The 15,094-nt window shown below is 46.2% G+C and overlaps 2 protein-coding genes across 6 annotated transcripts in view; one reads left to right on the top strand and one right to left on the bottom strand.

Annotated features, from left to right (window-relative positions):
• Nucleotides 1-7,029, top strand: part of LOC114358199 (remodeling and spacing factor 1) — a 38,849-nt gene extending 31,820 nt beyond the window's left edge. For all 4 annotated transcript variants that reach the window (XM_028312102.1, XM_028312103.1, XM_028312101.1 and 1 more), the window contains 5 exons: nt 363-774; nt 1,264-1,380; nt 2,693-2,846; nt 3,627-5,116; nt 5,741-7,029. In XM_028312102.1, the coding sequence (XP_028167903.1) occupies nt 363-774; nt 1,264-1,380; nt 2,693-2,846; nt 3,627-5,116; nt 5,741-5,968 (2,401 nt within the window). In that variant the 3' untranslated portion in view covers nt 5,969-7,029. The remainder of the gene's footprint in view (nt 1-362; nt 775-1,263; nt 1,381-2,692; nt 2,847-3,626; nt 5,117-5,740) is intronic.
• Nucleotides 7,030-7,184: 155 nt separating this feature from the next.
• Nucleotides 7,185-15,069, bottom strand: Rbbp5 (retinoblastoma binding protein 5). Of its 2 annotated transcripts, XM_028312104.1 has the most exons (12): nt 14,912-15,069; nt 14,808-14,833; nt 14,534-14,728; nt 14,214-14,420; nt 13,863-14,044; nt 13,638-13,757; nt 13,093-13,204; nt 12,600-12,681; nt 11,365-11,540; nt 9,980-10,093; nt 8,840-8,954; nt 7,185-7,282 (listed from the first exon to the last, which is right to left on the bottom strand). In XM_028312104.1, exons 1-12 carry the CDS (start codon nt 14,928-14,930, stop codon nt 7,206-7,208), a joined length of 1,425 nt encoding a protein of 474 aa, XP_028167905.1. In that variant the 5' UTR covers nt 14,931-15,069; the 3' UTR covers nt 7,185-7,205. The 2 variants fall into 2 exon arrangements, with proteins under 2 accessions (XP_028167905.1, XP_028167906.1); XM_028312105.1 differs by lacking the exon at nt 12,600-12,681 and having other exon boundaries at nt 13,011-13,204.
• Between the last annotated feature and the right edge of the window lie 25 nt (nt 15,070-15,094).

The raw sequence follows: 15,094 nt of genomic DNA, 5'->3' as shown, positions 1-15,094 counted from the left end.
GTGGTGGGTAGTGGGTTGTCCCTATCTAAAAAAAATAATACAATTTCTGTATCATTTATCGTTTGTGTTTCTTTTAGATTTAAATTTAATGTTGTTTTACGAAATTTAATGATAAATAATATGGATTGTTAGAGTACTTTGGTATTTGTTGTGTAAAATAATTTATCTATTTAATTCATAGGTGTAAAACCTAAAAATTTGCATCCAAATAAACATTTACTTTTGTAATAAGCATTGTCGTCGTTGTAATAAGCGTTGAGTTACAGGAATAATTGTGCTCTTTATAAACTTGTTACAAAATTGGCAATTCGAACTTCATACCAAGTGTGTCCTTAATCACGACTACGTATTTCTATTTGCAGAGGCCACATGCTATACCCCCCGGGCGGCAACTCGCCGTACGGGCCGCGGGGTCCGCAAAACCATCCTATGTACCCGCTCCACCATTTAGGCCTCAATCATCCAAACGCGGGCCCGCCTCGAGGCCAATACCCTCAGGGCTACTATCCGCCACATATGCGCGCCGCGCCGCCCGGCTACAGGCTACCGGACTACCGCCACCAGCTACACCCGGCCTACCGTCCGCGCACGCCGCCTGGCCCGTCTGGCCAACCCGCACCCGGCCCGTCTGGCCCGCCGGGCCCGTCAGGCCCTCTGGGATTAACGGCTCCGCCCGGTTCTTCGGGCCCGCTTGGTCTGACAGCTGCTCCTGGACCCTCGGGCCCGCCAGGCCCGTCTGGTCTGCCAGAGGGCGAGCCGCCGATAAAGATCAAGGTATGTTACAGGAAACTGTTCATACATTTAATTTAAAACATTAACCATTTGTGAATGGGACTAAATGGGACTTTGTTCATAATTGTCATTTTTAAGTGTACATGTTGTTATGTAACAATGTTGGTAGACCTAATAAATAAATAAAATAAAAAAATAAAATAAATGCGAGTGGGGGCCATTTGGGCCTGCATGACGATATTAAAGACGAATTACGTCAAACACGTATAGTTTCATTCATCTATCATTTTTAGTTGCTTGAAGCTAGGAGGACCGACGATCTGGTGAAGATTGCGGGAGGTGCCTGGATACAGGCGGCGCAGGACCGATATTTGAGAAAATCCTTGGGGGAGAACTTTGTCCAGAAATTTGTTTTTTTTTCGAACGTCATTCGGCTGAAACGAACGAAGTACTTTATATCAATTTCAAGCAACTTTGCTTGAAATTGATAAGTATACCTTAAATTGTGACGTCATCGCCTTTATTGCTCAGGCCGAAGTGAAGACGGAACCAGAGTATCGTTCGCCGGCCACGTCGCCGTCCCCGCGGCCGCCGTCGCCGCGCGACGAAGCCCCGAGACACCCCAAGATCAAGCACACGGAGAACAAGGTATTGTTGTTGTTCCATTGTATTGTCAGGCTGGATTGCATCGTCTAACTTTAATTTCTGTCAATCTCCATACAAAATACACCGGTTACGGTAGTGCAACCCAGCCTGTGCCATGTCTTTTATGTTTTTGAAGCTGCGTAAGACCTATGTTTTATATTGTATATGTCAACGTGAAATTGTGAACTCTGTCAGTTTATAATAAAACGCGTTAGATTGTAAACAGTGGGTTAGGTTAGGTTGGATTGTAATTTAACTACGTCAGATTATAATCTGACGGAATTCACAATTTTACGGTGACATATACAAGCTGTCACTGGATGCTTCGTTTTTATTTCCAGTTGCCACCATTCAATAAGTAGTAGCTGCAAAAGTTCACATAGCTCGTAGAACTGTCGAGGCAGAAAACTCCTACTTCCAGGTTGGATGAGGGCAGCGCAAGACCGGTCGTTCGGAGCTGCGGACGAATGTCCCAACTAGGACAATAACTCGCGGCTCCGTTTCTTTGGGCTCTGGTGGAAACCGTCTGGTTTTAGTGGGTAGGCGGGGAGAGTCCTACATAACCCACTGTCATCGACCAGTGGGTATGCGCAAGCATTTAAAAAAAAGACCGGTCGTTGGGGCGTTGGGGGACGCCTTTGTCCAGCACTGGACGTCCACTGACTGAATCAAAATCAAAATTATCTTTATTTGTTTAGACTAATTAAATTAGTTCTTGCAAATCGTCAAATGCTCTTAAGGAGCCTATACATGTCTCATTCTTTTTTTGCCCTACCAGCGCTTCGAGACAAACATTTGGCAAGTGCTGAGAAGAAGCGCCGCAACAAACTCAGTCACCACTGTCTGCCGGTTTAAAAATATAAAAAAGTAGGAAGTTACATACATTCAGAAGCAAGTTACTTACCACGCGCTCCCGTTGATAGAAGGTGGCCTTTAAGACGCCCATCTAGCACGAGACCGCGTGGCAGTTTTGAATATATTTCTTTAGTGCCGTGCTAATTTCTAGGTTAAATTGTTGCGTTTTGATACATATATTTTATGTCAGGTATATCTTTCCTTGACCAGTCCCCGAAGACAGCGCCTGTTCACAGACATGACGTGTGAACCAGCCATCGCTTCACTCGACCATATTATAGGGAATGTAACGACCCGCCTCACACGCCACTACCCCAGAGACATTTTAGTGAGCATGACAAGTCTAAGATATCCTTCTGGCTAAGTGCACGATATAAAACTATTTAGGAGACAAGGCAAGAAAACTAGAGAGAAAAGCAAGGCACAAACAATGATGATGTAACCGTGCTATTATTTTCAGGACCGGCGGCCGCGCTACCCGCTGGGCCCGTATGCGCCGCACTACGGCCCCTACGGGCCCTACGCGCCCGACGCGCCGCGCCACCCCGGCCCGCACTATATGCCCGAGAGACCGCCGCCGTATCTGCCGCCGCATATGCGCGCGCCGCCGCCTGGTATGACATATTTATTCACTTATGCCTAGTTTTAGACCCAGGGGAAAACTATATTATGATAGATTATCTCAGTTTTTGAAAGGTGCCACTGGTGCCACCGAAAGTGATCTCCTGCACTACTCCCAAACACAGTATAAAAGGAAACTATACTCCTTTGTGGCGTCTCAACTGTTTGTGTCAGATTGAGCTATGGTAACCGTTTTTTCTTTTAGTAAATGAAACATAATTTGCATTTGTAGTAAGTAAGTAGGTACCTACTTATAAGATAAGTCATGTTTAAATCAAAATTCTACTATTATTGATATGATTAAATGTCTTTTATGTGTGCATGGAACGGTTCGGAACAAACTACATTGAATCTATATTGCATGTTGTGTCAGCCTATAATTGTTGTTGCATTGTAACTTTGTTCATAATTGTTATTTTTAAGTATACATGTTGTTATGTAACAATGTTGGTAGACCTAATAAATAAATAAATAAAATAAATAAATAAATAAAGGTGTAAAGTTGATGCAGTTGAGGCAGCGCAGGACCGTGCATTGTGGAAAACCTTGGGGGAGGCCTTTGTCTAGCAGTGGACGTCATTTGGCTGAAACGAACGAACGAAAGTCAATAAGTATTTTTGCAACAAACCGGAATAAAAACCTTTAAAAATGAGTAATCAAAAAAGGAAGCTGCAAGTTCTGATATGAAAATGTCATGTCAGTGTAATTTGCATGATACCTATTTTAAGGTTTTATCATTTTTAGGAACTAATTTTATTTTTATCTCTCCATAGGTCACGGACCGTCGCAATCAATGCAGAGGCCGGGTCAAGCGCGGGGCAGCCCTCCCTTCTCCCACCCCTCATATCCCCCCACTTCTGCGGGCTCGGGCATGCCCCCCGGACATCCTGGCTCCGGGCTGCCACCCAGACATCCCGGATCAAGCTTACCTCCCGGACATCCCGGTTCAAACTTGCCACAAGGACACCCCGGCTCAAGTTTGCCACCCGGACACCCTGGTTCTGGCTTACCGCCCGGACATCCCGGCTCCAGCCTGCCATCTGGACATCCTGGATCGAGTCTGCCACCCGGACATCCCGGCTCCAGATTACCACCCGGACATCCTGGCTCTAGTCTGCCACCCGGACACCCCGGATCAAATCTGCCACCTGGACACCCCGGATCTAGTCTGCAGCCCGGTCATCCTGGCTCCAGCCTCCCGCCCGGGCATCCCGGTTCCAGCTTGCCACCCGGTCACCCCGGCTCAAGTTTGCCACCTGGGCATCCCGGCTCAAGTTTGCCACCTGGGCATTCCGGCTCAAGTTTGCCACCTGGACATCCCGGCTCAAGTCTGCCACCTGGACATCCCGGCTCAAGTTTGCCACCTGGTCATCCCGGCTCAAGTCTGCCACCTGGACATCCCGGCTCAAGTCTGCCACCCGGACACCCCGGCCACCCTGGGTCTGGACACCCACCTGGGCCTAGTCACCTTGGTCCTAGGCAATCGCCGGGCCCGGGCCATCCTCCGGGGCCAAGCCACCCTGGACATCCGTTAGGCCCGAGACAATCGCCAGGCCCAGGCATACCTCCTGGAGCGGGACACCCCGGAAGGCCACTCGGGCCGACGCAATCGTCAGGCCCCGGTCATCCTGGTCATCCACTTGGCCCGAGGCAATCGCCGGGACCGGGTCATCCGGGACATCACCTTGGCCCAGCGCAGTCACCGGGCCCGAGCCATCCGGGACAACCACTTGCTCCCACGCAATCACCGGGCCCGGGCCATCCGGGACATCTATTGGGCCCGACGAATTCCCCGGGACCAGGTCATCCGGGGCATCCACTCGGACCGAGGCAATCACCGGGCCCGGGCCTTCCCCCGGGACCGGGTCAAATGGGACATCCCCTAGGTCCGACGCAGTCGCCGGGCCCGGGTCATCCTGGACATCCACTCGGCCCAAAACGATCGCCGGGTCCGGGTCTTCCTCCGGGACATCCTCTTGGCCCCTCGCGATCGCCGGGCCCGGGCTTACCTCCAGGAGCCGGTCATCCGGGCCACCCGCTTCGCCCGCCGCAATCGCCTGGTCCCGGTTTACCCCCAGGGCCGGGTCACCCCGGACTGCCCTTGGGGCCGCGACAGTCGCCCGGCCCGCACGCGTCGCCGGGGCTGCCCCTGACGCCGAGCGTGGCGGGCCCTGCGCCGGGCCCGGGGCCCGCGGCGAGCCCGCCCAGCCGGCCCGAAAGCGGGTCTCCACCAGAGCCACGTGCCACACCGTCACCGCTTGAGGTAAACTTTATTTTCATTTAGCGACTGCGCACACTGGGCGACAATCGCGACGATTAGACGCGATCGCGCGCGCGTGTGTCGCCCAGTGTGCGCTGTCGCTTAAATTATGTTTTTGTACTCAGTCTTTATTCGGTAAATATTACATATTCGGTACATATCTGAATTGTACAACTGTTTGGTTTCCGAAATAAAATAAAATACATAAATGAATTTCGCTTGCTTTCAGTATGTCCTCATTCATTCCTTAGTTTGCCTTTGCTTAGTTTCAATTGTTAAAATATTTTTTAGAATGCCCGTTTTAACCATCAATCTCTAATTTTTAAGTGACCCCTATGAAAATAAAATTCCTGGGAGTGTTACCATAGACTTCTAGATTTAGTCCCTTCGTCAATATAGGTACGAGTAAGAGTAGGCGCACACCGTTGATTTTTCGTCGGCCGATAGTTTAGTCGGGCAGTTGATCAGTATGGGCATGTATGGGAGTGCGCACACTACGCCGATTCGATTTGGCCGATTCTTCATACAAATTAAAATCGGGCACAACTATCGGCCAGCTAAAAATCAACGGTGTGCGCCTACTAAGACAATTCGTTCGGTGTATTTATTTGCATTTTAATTGCGCAGCAAGGCAACGCAGCGGGCCTGCCCCCGCCGGGCCGGCCGCCGGTGTTCGCTCCGGCGGTGGCCCCCGCGGCCGGCGGGCCCCCGCGCGCCATCAAGACGGAGCTGGACCCCGAGGGGCCCCCGCGCGCCGGGCCCCCCGCCGGGCCCCCGCGCGACGAAGGCAGCGTGTTCGGGGGCCTCGTCAGCTACTTCTCCAGCCAGCGAGAGGACGACGACCTCGACGCGTAACCGGGAGAAGTGAGTGTAACTGGCGACTGACCGCGTTTGAACGATACGCTGTTTCTATTTTCACAAAAACGGTTCACGTGTACCGGACTTTTCGACGTGTTGTTATGATATCGGTCCGCCAAAATGACGTTTGGTCGGTGACCTTTAACCAAGAGCAAGAGAGCTCGTGAAAGCTTACCTCACAGATATTTGACAGTTCAAGTGATAAGTGCCTCAGTTTTTAAACGAAACCTTTGCCACGTTGTCTTCCAACTCACTGGAGGAAATCGTTTGCCCGATTTCCGCAGCCGTGACACACGGAGTATTGAATTTATTCGGTCAGCCGCCAGCCGTAACCTACTCCAATCTAGTTGAATAGAAAGGCAAACGACAATTATTTTTATAGAAATTGATCTATGTATATTATAAATGCTGTAATGAAATGTGCACATAATGATATTATTTTATGAAATCGCATAATCACATTTTATAGAAATTTTAATTTATAGTGACTGAAACCTGTTTGCCTTTTTGTAAAATTGGAACGGAAAGTTTTGAGTCGTAGAGTAGTCCTCGCGACGAGGATTAGGGGTGCAATGTATTATTAGATCGATGCACGACATCGAGAGCTAAATAGGTCCTTGAGGACGAACAACATTTGAAAATTCGTTGCCGGCAAATACGAGCGTCAATGTTGCTGCAACCTGTTCATAATGCGTAATCATAACAAGGGCACCTCCGGGCGATGACGTTCCCGAGTCTGTCGTAGATTGCCGTTTTCGACGTAATCGTATCGTAATCGCCGGGTATGTTGCTCGTCCCCAAGGAGCTCCTCGTATAAAGCTTCCGCTCTCTAGGCGTCGCGGCAATGTCGCGTCGCTCGGGCGATTGTAAATAACTCGCGATAGATGAATTTTATTTATACGACAACGGCGCGCTATCGCCGCCTGTAGGTGTACGCAATGTATTATAGTATGTGTAAAAGTTAGGGATCCGACTAATAAGAGTAATATTATTATGAGTCTTTTTGGTCTCGAATAAACGATGTATTATTATTTTGGTTCTGTTAAGTGAGATTTATTTATATACAGATGATAAGTACTTACTGTATACTCTAGATACGAATTTTATTAAAGATCGACGATATGATTTCTTTTTGCAGAATAAATGTTTTCTTCTACAGATTTGTGTATGATTTGATCTCCCCTTGCCGTCATTTAGAAAATCAAAAGGCAGCTTAATATTATAAATATGTTTATTATTTTCTAGGTCTCCCGGCAACTTTTTTACTTCCCGCTGTCTGTTTATTCTTGCCGCCAAAAGATAGGGGTTGTTCTGAAACAAACATATTCATAAGACAAAACTGGTTTATCAATAACATCAATCGTGGAGAATAAACGTCTTTAGCAGAAAGTGGAAATATTATTAGAGGATGTTTTCAGAAAGTTGATCAAACAAAAAAATGGTTAATTCTATACTAACTCAAATAAAACTTCTTTTCTTAACCTTTAACTACTGACGTGGGGGCCTCTCAGGCCTTGCAAAAGTCAAATTGTTGAATTTCTCCTCTCCCACGTGCACGACACACCCGAATCTTTTAGTACCTTCGAGTTTCATTGCGCCGAGGCTGTCAACAACGGTGCACGTGATTGCACGCGCAATTTCAGTAGGTAAATTAATTTTAAAGTTTCTTGTGGGCCTCTCCGGCCCCCACCTCAGTATTGGCGTAACTTTTTTTGTCTATAGTTTTCATTTAGTTGTCGTCTTTTCTTGAAATAATTTGAAAAAATCTATAATATGGAGCCCACAATACGCCGTCCGAGAGAAAGGGGTATCTCGTAAGTAAAAATAACCAGCATTTAACGAAAAATAGAAGAACAGTAGTTTTTGGCACGTATGCTAGGAAATGATAAGCCTGTACCTGTCTATCAAGATTTAAACGATGAAACCAAGTGCCATACATGTATTTTGAAGATTCAAATGAAATATTCATTTTAAAAACATGTATGGCTTCCTTAACTGAGCAAAGCAAGTTTATCCAGACTGTGTTTAGTTCGCACTATTTGATGTGTGTAATTTTTTTCCCCCTATTTCATATTAGGATTACTGATTTATCATTAGCTAAAAAGACTATTGAAAATTAAGATTCTAAGTTGATTTGTTGAATTTATGAATATTTTTCATAATAACTTTGTAAATCATGATTTCATGAGATTTTTGCCAAAAATACTACACGTTTTTTAAATATTGAAATAATACGTACTTATTAACAAATAATTTACATAAAAATCGTTTTATTGTATTTAAATATAACCACTATTAATAATTATTAAACATAAAACTCTAAAAAGATTATATATTTTTAAATATAAGCACACATATGTACGGGCCTCTCAGGCCCCCACGTCAGTATTTACGTGAAATTAAATCCACCTCAGTAGCTAAAGGTTAAAGGACCAACATAAAATTCTCTAAAAAATAACGTCCTTATGTCAATTTTGTGTGGAAAGGTATTTTTTTCAATAGTTGAACTTCGGTCACTAGCGAAAAGTTGTGGCATTTGAGCAGTAAAATCAATCCTTGTTTAGTCAAGTATAAAAAAACCATGTATAAAGAAAACTACCCGACGAATCAGCAAGCTGAAGTGGCAATGGGCAGGGCACAAAGTACGCAGAACTGGCTTTTGGGCAGCAAGGTTCTGGAGTGGCCACGTCACGCCACGACCGCAAGGTGGACCGACGAACCTCGACTCGACCTCATAAATGTAGCAGGAAGGCGCTTGACGCAGGTACCAACCGGTCATTGGGGCCTATGTTCAGCAGTGGACGTCCTATTGCTGAAATGATGATGATGATGATAAAGAAAGTTCGCTAGAAGTAGCGTGTGTCTCACCGGGCGCGATCTTGAGCGAGATGTCGTAGGTCTTGCACTTGCGCTTGGCGGCCGGCTCCAGCGCCGCCGGCGTCTCTGTCGGCGTCACCGACTCCTGCGTCGCCGCCCAGCCGTCCTGGGGTAGGGAGATTAGATTTTTGTTGAAAGATAGCCCTTATTGCAAGTGGATACGGTGCTAGTATTCAGCGCGACGTGACATCGATGCAAATAAGAAATGATAAGAATCGCAACAGAATTAGCACTTAGCACATGTGAGTATTTTTCTAACTTCTATCGTGTCTAAAAGTGAGTGCATATGCGTTTATAAACTACCTATATTGTATATGCATACACAATATAGGTAGTTTATAAACGATAAAGTATTATTCTGCAACAGATGGACCAACTACCCAACGGATCAGCAAGCTGAACTGGCAATGGCTAGGGCACATAGTACGCAGAACTGACGACTGATGGGGCAGCAAGGTTTTGGATTGGAGCTCACATACCGGAAGACGCAGGGTGGGACGTCCACCCATAAGATGGACCGACGGCCTCATAAAGGTAGCCGGAAGACGCTGGATACAGAGGGCGTAGTGTGAGTTTACATCAAACGCATTCGATATCGACTGCGTGAAAAATCTTCATACCTATTTTTTTTTAACGCAATCATTAAAAAGAAAAACACACACTACGGCCCCAGGTCGCTATCAACCAAGTGATGGTGTATGTAAAAAGACCAGCAAAATGCTTGGTTTTGTCTTACGCACTTCGTCTTAGTTTAACGGATCAAGGGTCGCATTGGTACTGTACAATGCGTATCTATACTAATATTATAAATGCGAAAGTAACTCTGTATGTCTGTCTGTCTCTCTTTCACGCCTAAACCACTGAACCGATTTTGATGAAATTTGGCATAGAGATAAAGTCCCGGGAGAGGACAAAGGATAGTTTTTATCCCGGTTTTTGAAACAGGGACGCGCGCGATACAGTTTTTCTGTGACAGACAAAATTTCACGCGGGCGAAGCCGCGGGCGGAAAGCTAGTGTACAATAAATGTGGAAATAATTGGGGGAGGTCTATGTTCAGCAGTGGACGTCCTGTGGCTGAGATTGAAGTCTTGGCAACAGTTGTGAGATTACGCGTCGTCGCAGCGGTTACCTCCGGGTCCTCGATCTCGGGCGCGATGGGCAGGAAGGACAGCACGTTCTCGTCCTCGCCCTCCTCGTCCGAGCTGCAGAACGCCGCCACCGGCTCGCACGTCGTCACGTCCACCTGCAAAGCAAGTTTAAAACGATTCAGTCGAGATGCTTCCGTGGTCTATTTGGGTTTCATAGCTAGATGACATATGGGGGTTATTTGCCAACAACCCACCATATGTTTTACTCGGAATCCTATTCCGATTCTTAATCGTTAAGATTATTGTCGAGCAGTTCGAGGCAGGAAATGAAGGTAAGAAGATCACGGTGAGAGGAAGAATATTATTAGCGGATTGGAAATTATATTTAACAACAGGAATAGCAAGGGATTGATTAGGATACAATTATAGCAGTAAAATTATTTAAATGTTGAGAGCAAAGCGATCGCGGAAGCAGTGTCACGACGACATATTTCAAATATCTTCAACGGCGATGAGTGAGCGGAGATCGGTGACCGGCGTTGAAGCGAGACGGCAGCATACGTCTTCACGGGTGTGCGAGTGACGCAGACGTATTGTGATGGCCACAGCACGCATGCGCCAACGATTCGTTCACGTTCCGTCAGGTCGGGGCTGGCCCAATTTCATAGGCGGAAGCGGATCGCTCCAAAATCTAAGGCGGTGGTCCAAGTTAGGAATGTGGCGGATGGCCGCCACAGACACATGAATTGAGCTTTAAGTTGACCACTTCTGTGGTCTTCAGATCATTTGTTTTAAACCCAATGGTCTTTGGTACGATTCCCAATCGGAGTATTTTCTGCTAAAATTTATTGGTGATAAGGCCTTTGTCCAGCAGTGGACATCATTCGGCTGAAACGAACGAACAAGGGCTTGCTTTAAGTCTGCCTGAATAACTATCATCCACCTATCACAGCATCGTTACGTTTCGGTAGTTTTAAGTAGGTATGATAGCCAGTTCCCCTATGGTCGATGATTCCGGGTGAAATTCGTTTCCACCATTACCTTGATTATCACTATTCCATCAGGTGAAATCAGATCAAAAGCCTTCTTGTTGTGCGTATAATTAGCGATTAATTTAGCAAGTAGCATGCGACTTACTTCGTCATCATGCGTCTCTCCAGCCTGGGCTCCGTCTGGAGCCCAGCGATCCTCGACCTCCACGTCGTAATAGCAACAGGTGCTATAGTGATGTATTGGTCATGACCGTTGAAAAGAAGTTCGTAAATAATTAATTTAACAAATAGTATGAGGCTTACGTCCGATTCCTCATCGTCATGCGTCTCTTCGGCCTGGTCTAGCGACGTTTTGGTCATCACCGTTCCATCAAGAGCTTACCTATCATGGGTAAAAGGAGTTGGTTTAATGAATTTAACAAGTAGAGACTCACGTCTAATTCCTCATCGTCATGCGTCTCGCCAGCCTGGTCGACGGAGCGATCCTCGTCTTCCACGTCGAACTCGCTCTCGCGTTCCTCGTACTCCACATTCTCGTCCAGCTCCTTGAAGTCTGGCGCGAAGGCCGACCAGTTCTCCACTTGGTTCTGAGCCCATATTGACACTACGCCTGCAAGTAAAATTTTGAGTTCAAGAACCTTTGACGAATGAACGAAGAACAGCTGTTGGTTCAAATAACCAATGACAGGTATTAACTTGAATGAGTTTGTATATTTGGTTAATGTTGAACTTTGACTCGAGAGCCTTGAGATTCAACATTAAAATGGTCGCAAAAAAGAGGTATATCTTATTACCGTCGACAAACAGTAAGCAATGAGGGCTATCGTTTTTATACTTAACAGTTGGCACCCCTGGCGATTTACAGGACCTTACTCTACAGTGGCGCCATCTTGATGTGTGAAAATGCGATAGTCCTCCTACCACTTTAGCGCTCACCAGTCGGCGCCACTGTCTTCGCTACTAGCAAGTGACAGGACCTTACTCTACAGTGGCGCCAACTGGTGAGCGCTAAAACGATAGCCCTCATTGCGGGAGAAGCAAACGCCTGCTGGCCGCCTCTATCATCGTTATCACGTTATCACGACAGCTGCTAAGAGCGAAACGATAGAGAAGAGAATTTAGACCCAAAGTGGTAGTGAGGCAAGCTATATTTGGGACAGAAAAGTGCGTGACGATCACGGGCCGGAAGACGTAGGGTGGGCAGGCTTCCCACTAGGTCAGGGATGGCGAACCTTAACGTTTTAACGCGCCACTTTTCTAAAAAAATGTTTGCTGTAGTCATAGACGTGCCATCAAAAAGTAACGCCTAATGAGGGGTTTCGTATAAGTGGCGCCATTGGCGAGTGACAGATATTACTCTACACTACAGTGGCACTAACTGATGAAGGCAAATACGTTAGCCATTATTACTAACTAAAAACACATAAATTACTGTTTAATTTTATAGTGATTTTTTTATTGGTGGCGTGCCATAAATATTGTGGCGCGTGCCATCAATGGCACGCGTGCCATTGGTTCGCCATCTCTGCACTAGGTGGACCGATCATCTGGTGAAGGTCGTGGTTAGTGCCTGTATGCGGGCAGCGCAGAACCGGTTGTTGTAAAAATTCTCGGAAGAGGCTTTTGTCCAGCAGCGGACATCCATTTTTGCCACCCAATATTTCCTCACCTGCACTGATGCTAGCGATGATGGGCCGTATCGGGTGCCAGACGACATCCAGCAGCAGCTCGCCTTTAGTCCCGTGCAGGATGTGACGTCACACAGTACGCACCTGCACTGATGCTAGCGATAATGGGCCGTATCGGGTGCCAGACGACATCCAGCAGCAGCTCGCCCTCGGTCCCTGCAGGATGTGACGTCACACAGTACGTACCTGCACTGATACTAGCGATGATAGGCCGTATCGCGTACCAGACGACATCCAGCAGCAGCTCGCCCTTGGACCCGTGCAGGATGTGACGTCACACAGTACGCACCTGCACTGATGCTAGCGACGATGGGCCGTATGGGGTGCCAGACGACATCCAGCAGCAGCTCGCCCTTAGTACCGTGCAGGATGTGACGTCACATAGTACGCACCTGCACTGATGCTAGCGATGATGGGCCGTATCGGGTGCCAGACGACATCCAGCAGCAGCTCGCCTTTAGTCCCGTGCAGGATCTTGACGATGTTCCCGATGGACTTCTCCCACACGTAGAGCGCGTGCTGACGCGCCGAGCCCGCGCAGATGTATTCGCCGTCACCAGAGAAGCAGCACTTCTTCCACGTCGTTCTGGGGAAGGACACACAGATACTCAACAAAAATTAATGCACTGGCTAAGGATCTGGTGGTAAACAGACACAAAATGCCTCAAGACACTTCATGACTCTTCAGCACGACCTCTCCGCAAGCCGAGTATCTGAGCTATCGCTAAAACGTGCGATTCCAATAGCACGTCCGAACGCATGAAGTCGCGAAATCGCGACGCTGCATCAGTAGAATCTCAAGATTTTTCCTGCAATTGATGGCAGAGAGTCAAAATGATGATGCTAAAAGTAGAATATCAGCTGTGGCCCTGGAACACAGAACAATTCGGGTGACTCCCTCAGTTTCCTTTTTCGTAATGGCTATGTGGAAATGTACCTAGTGTTAATTTTACTCTTGAAAATTGAGAACTCCTCCTTTGGTTGGAGTCGGTTAAAAAGCAAGCAGTTGTAATACTTACTTATTGACAAGATCCTGCAGCTTCTGTATTGGTTCAGGTTCTCCATTCAAACCGCATTTGAGCACAGTTTTAGTGTCATATACTCTTATAACTCTATCAGATGTGTTCACCAGAAAACAACTGGAAGCAAATAGAATAACAAATAATATCTCCACATTTTAAGTATTTTTTTTTCTGATGAAGTACTTAGAAGAATAAAGGGTAGTTATAAAATCTTTTACTCACTTTCCTCTTCGAGCAAACTCTATGCTTTTAATACTTGTTGTGCTTGATGTTCCTACAGTTATTTTGAAGCTGGCTTTCACTGCTAATGTCTGTGTGTCTAATATTAAAATCTTTCCTTTTGCATTTCCTGTATATACGTGGTCTCCTCGGCGATCAAATGATGCTATTACATTTATGTCACCCTGCGAAAAGTTAAACAAAATATGTCACATAAACAATAAATTTTGATTTTGAAAGGCAAGAAAATTCCTGATTCACTAAAGATGTATGAAAAAAAGTGAGAATAGAGATAAATATCAGCAACAATGATTTGTTTTTGTCAGAAATCAGTCATGATTGGTAAGAACTTACATCTTCATCAATGGGCAGTATTTTATGTTCTCCTTCTGTGTCAACCAATAAAGCCGCATGTCTCATGGGGCACACAAGGAAGCGCTTGTCGTTCCTCGGGTCAAACTGAACGCGAAGAATGGCTGTCGGAAACCTGTACCTCTGCTCACACTCCCCTGATAAGATGTCCCATATGCAGACATTGTGGTCTGTTGATGCAGACAGCAGCTGTAATTGTAAATTAATAATTCAATGTCAAATATATTTCTTAATTTGTAAAGAGCAAGCCATACAGAGAGGCCTATAACATAGCACTCTGGCTGAACCACAAGATAACTTACCTTTTTGCAATTCCTAGACCAACTAAGACTACAAACAGGGTAGACGTGAGCTGATATTGACTTGGCTATGCCCCGGGTCAGGAAGTCCCAAATGAATATTCTGCCGTCATTGCAACCTACGGCCAGCAGTGTACCACGCCGGTTGAAGGCACACGTCGCTGCCAAAGAAATCGAGTCCAGCGAGCCATCAAACTCCTGAAAGCGTTTGCGTGTTGAGTGATTTGTAGACTACGTTAAATAAAGCATTTGAGACTGCATTCCTATTTGCACTCACCTCAGGGTAGTTTTGACCAAACGATTCTGAAAAAAGAGAGTAACAATCGTAAAACTCTGGCAATCTATGTTTGGTACTATTTCACTCGTGTAAAACGCACTTACCTAATAATTCTAGGTTCATTTTTATTTATATCTGTACCATATACTTTAATCTAGAGATATTACCACCGCAAAAAGAAAATCTATCATTGAAACGCTTGTAAATAAAAATACAGCCAGATGCGAGATTTTTCGTGGAATGACACTATTGACATAACCATAACATTCATTATTATTACATACTCT

This window comes from Ostrinia furnacalis, unplaced genomic scaffold, assembly GCF_004193835.3.
Source record: "Ostrinia furnacalis isolate ACB-3 unplaced genomic scaffold, ASM419383v2 OfSCF3746, whole genome shotgun sequence".
Lineage (NCBI taxonomy): Eukaryota > Metazoa > Arthropoda > Insecta > Lepidoptera > Crambidae > Ostrinia > Ostrinia furnacalis.
This window is presented reverse-complemented; position numbering and strand designations above follow the sequence as displayed.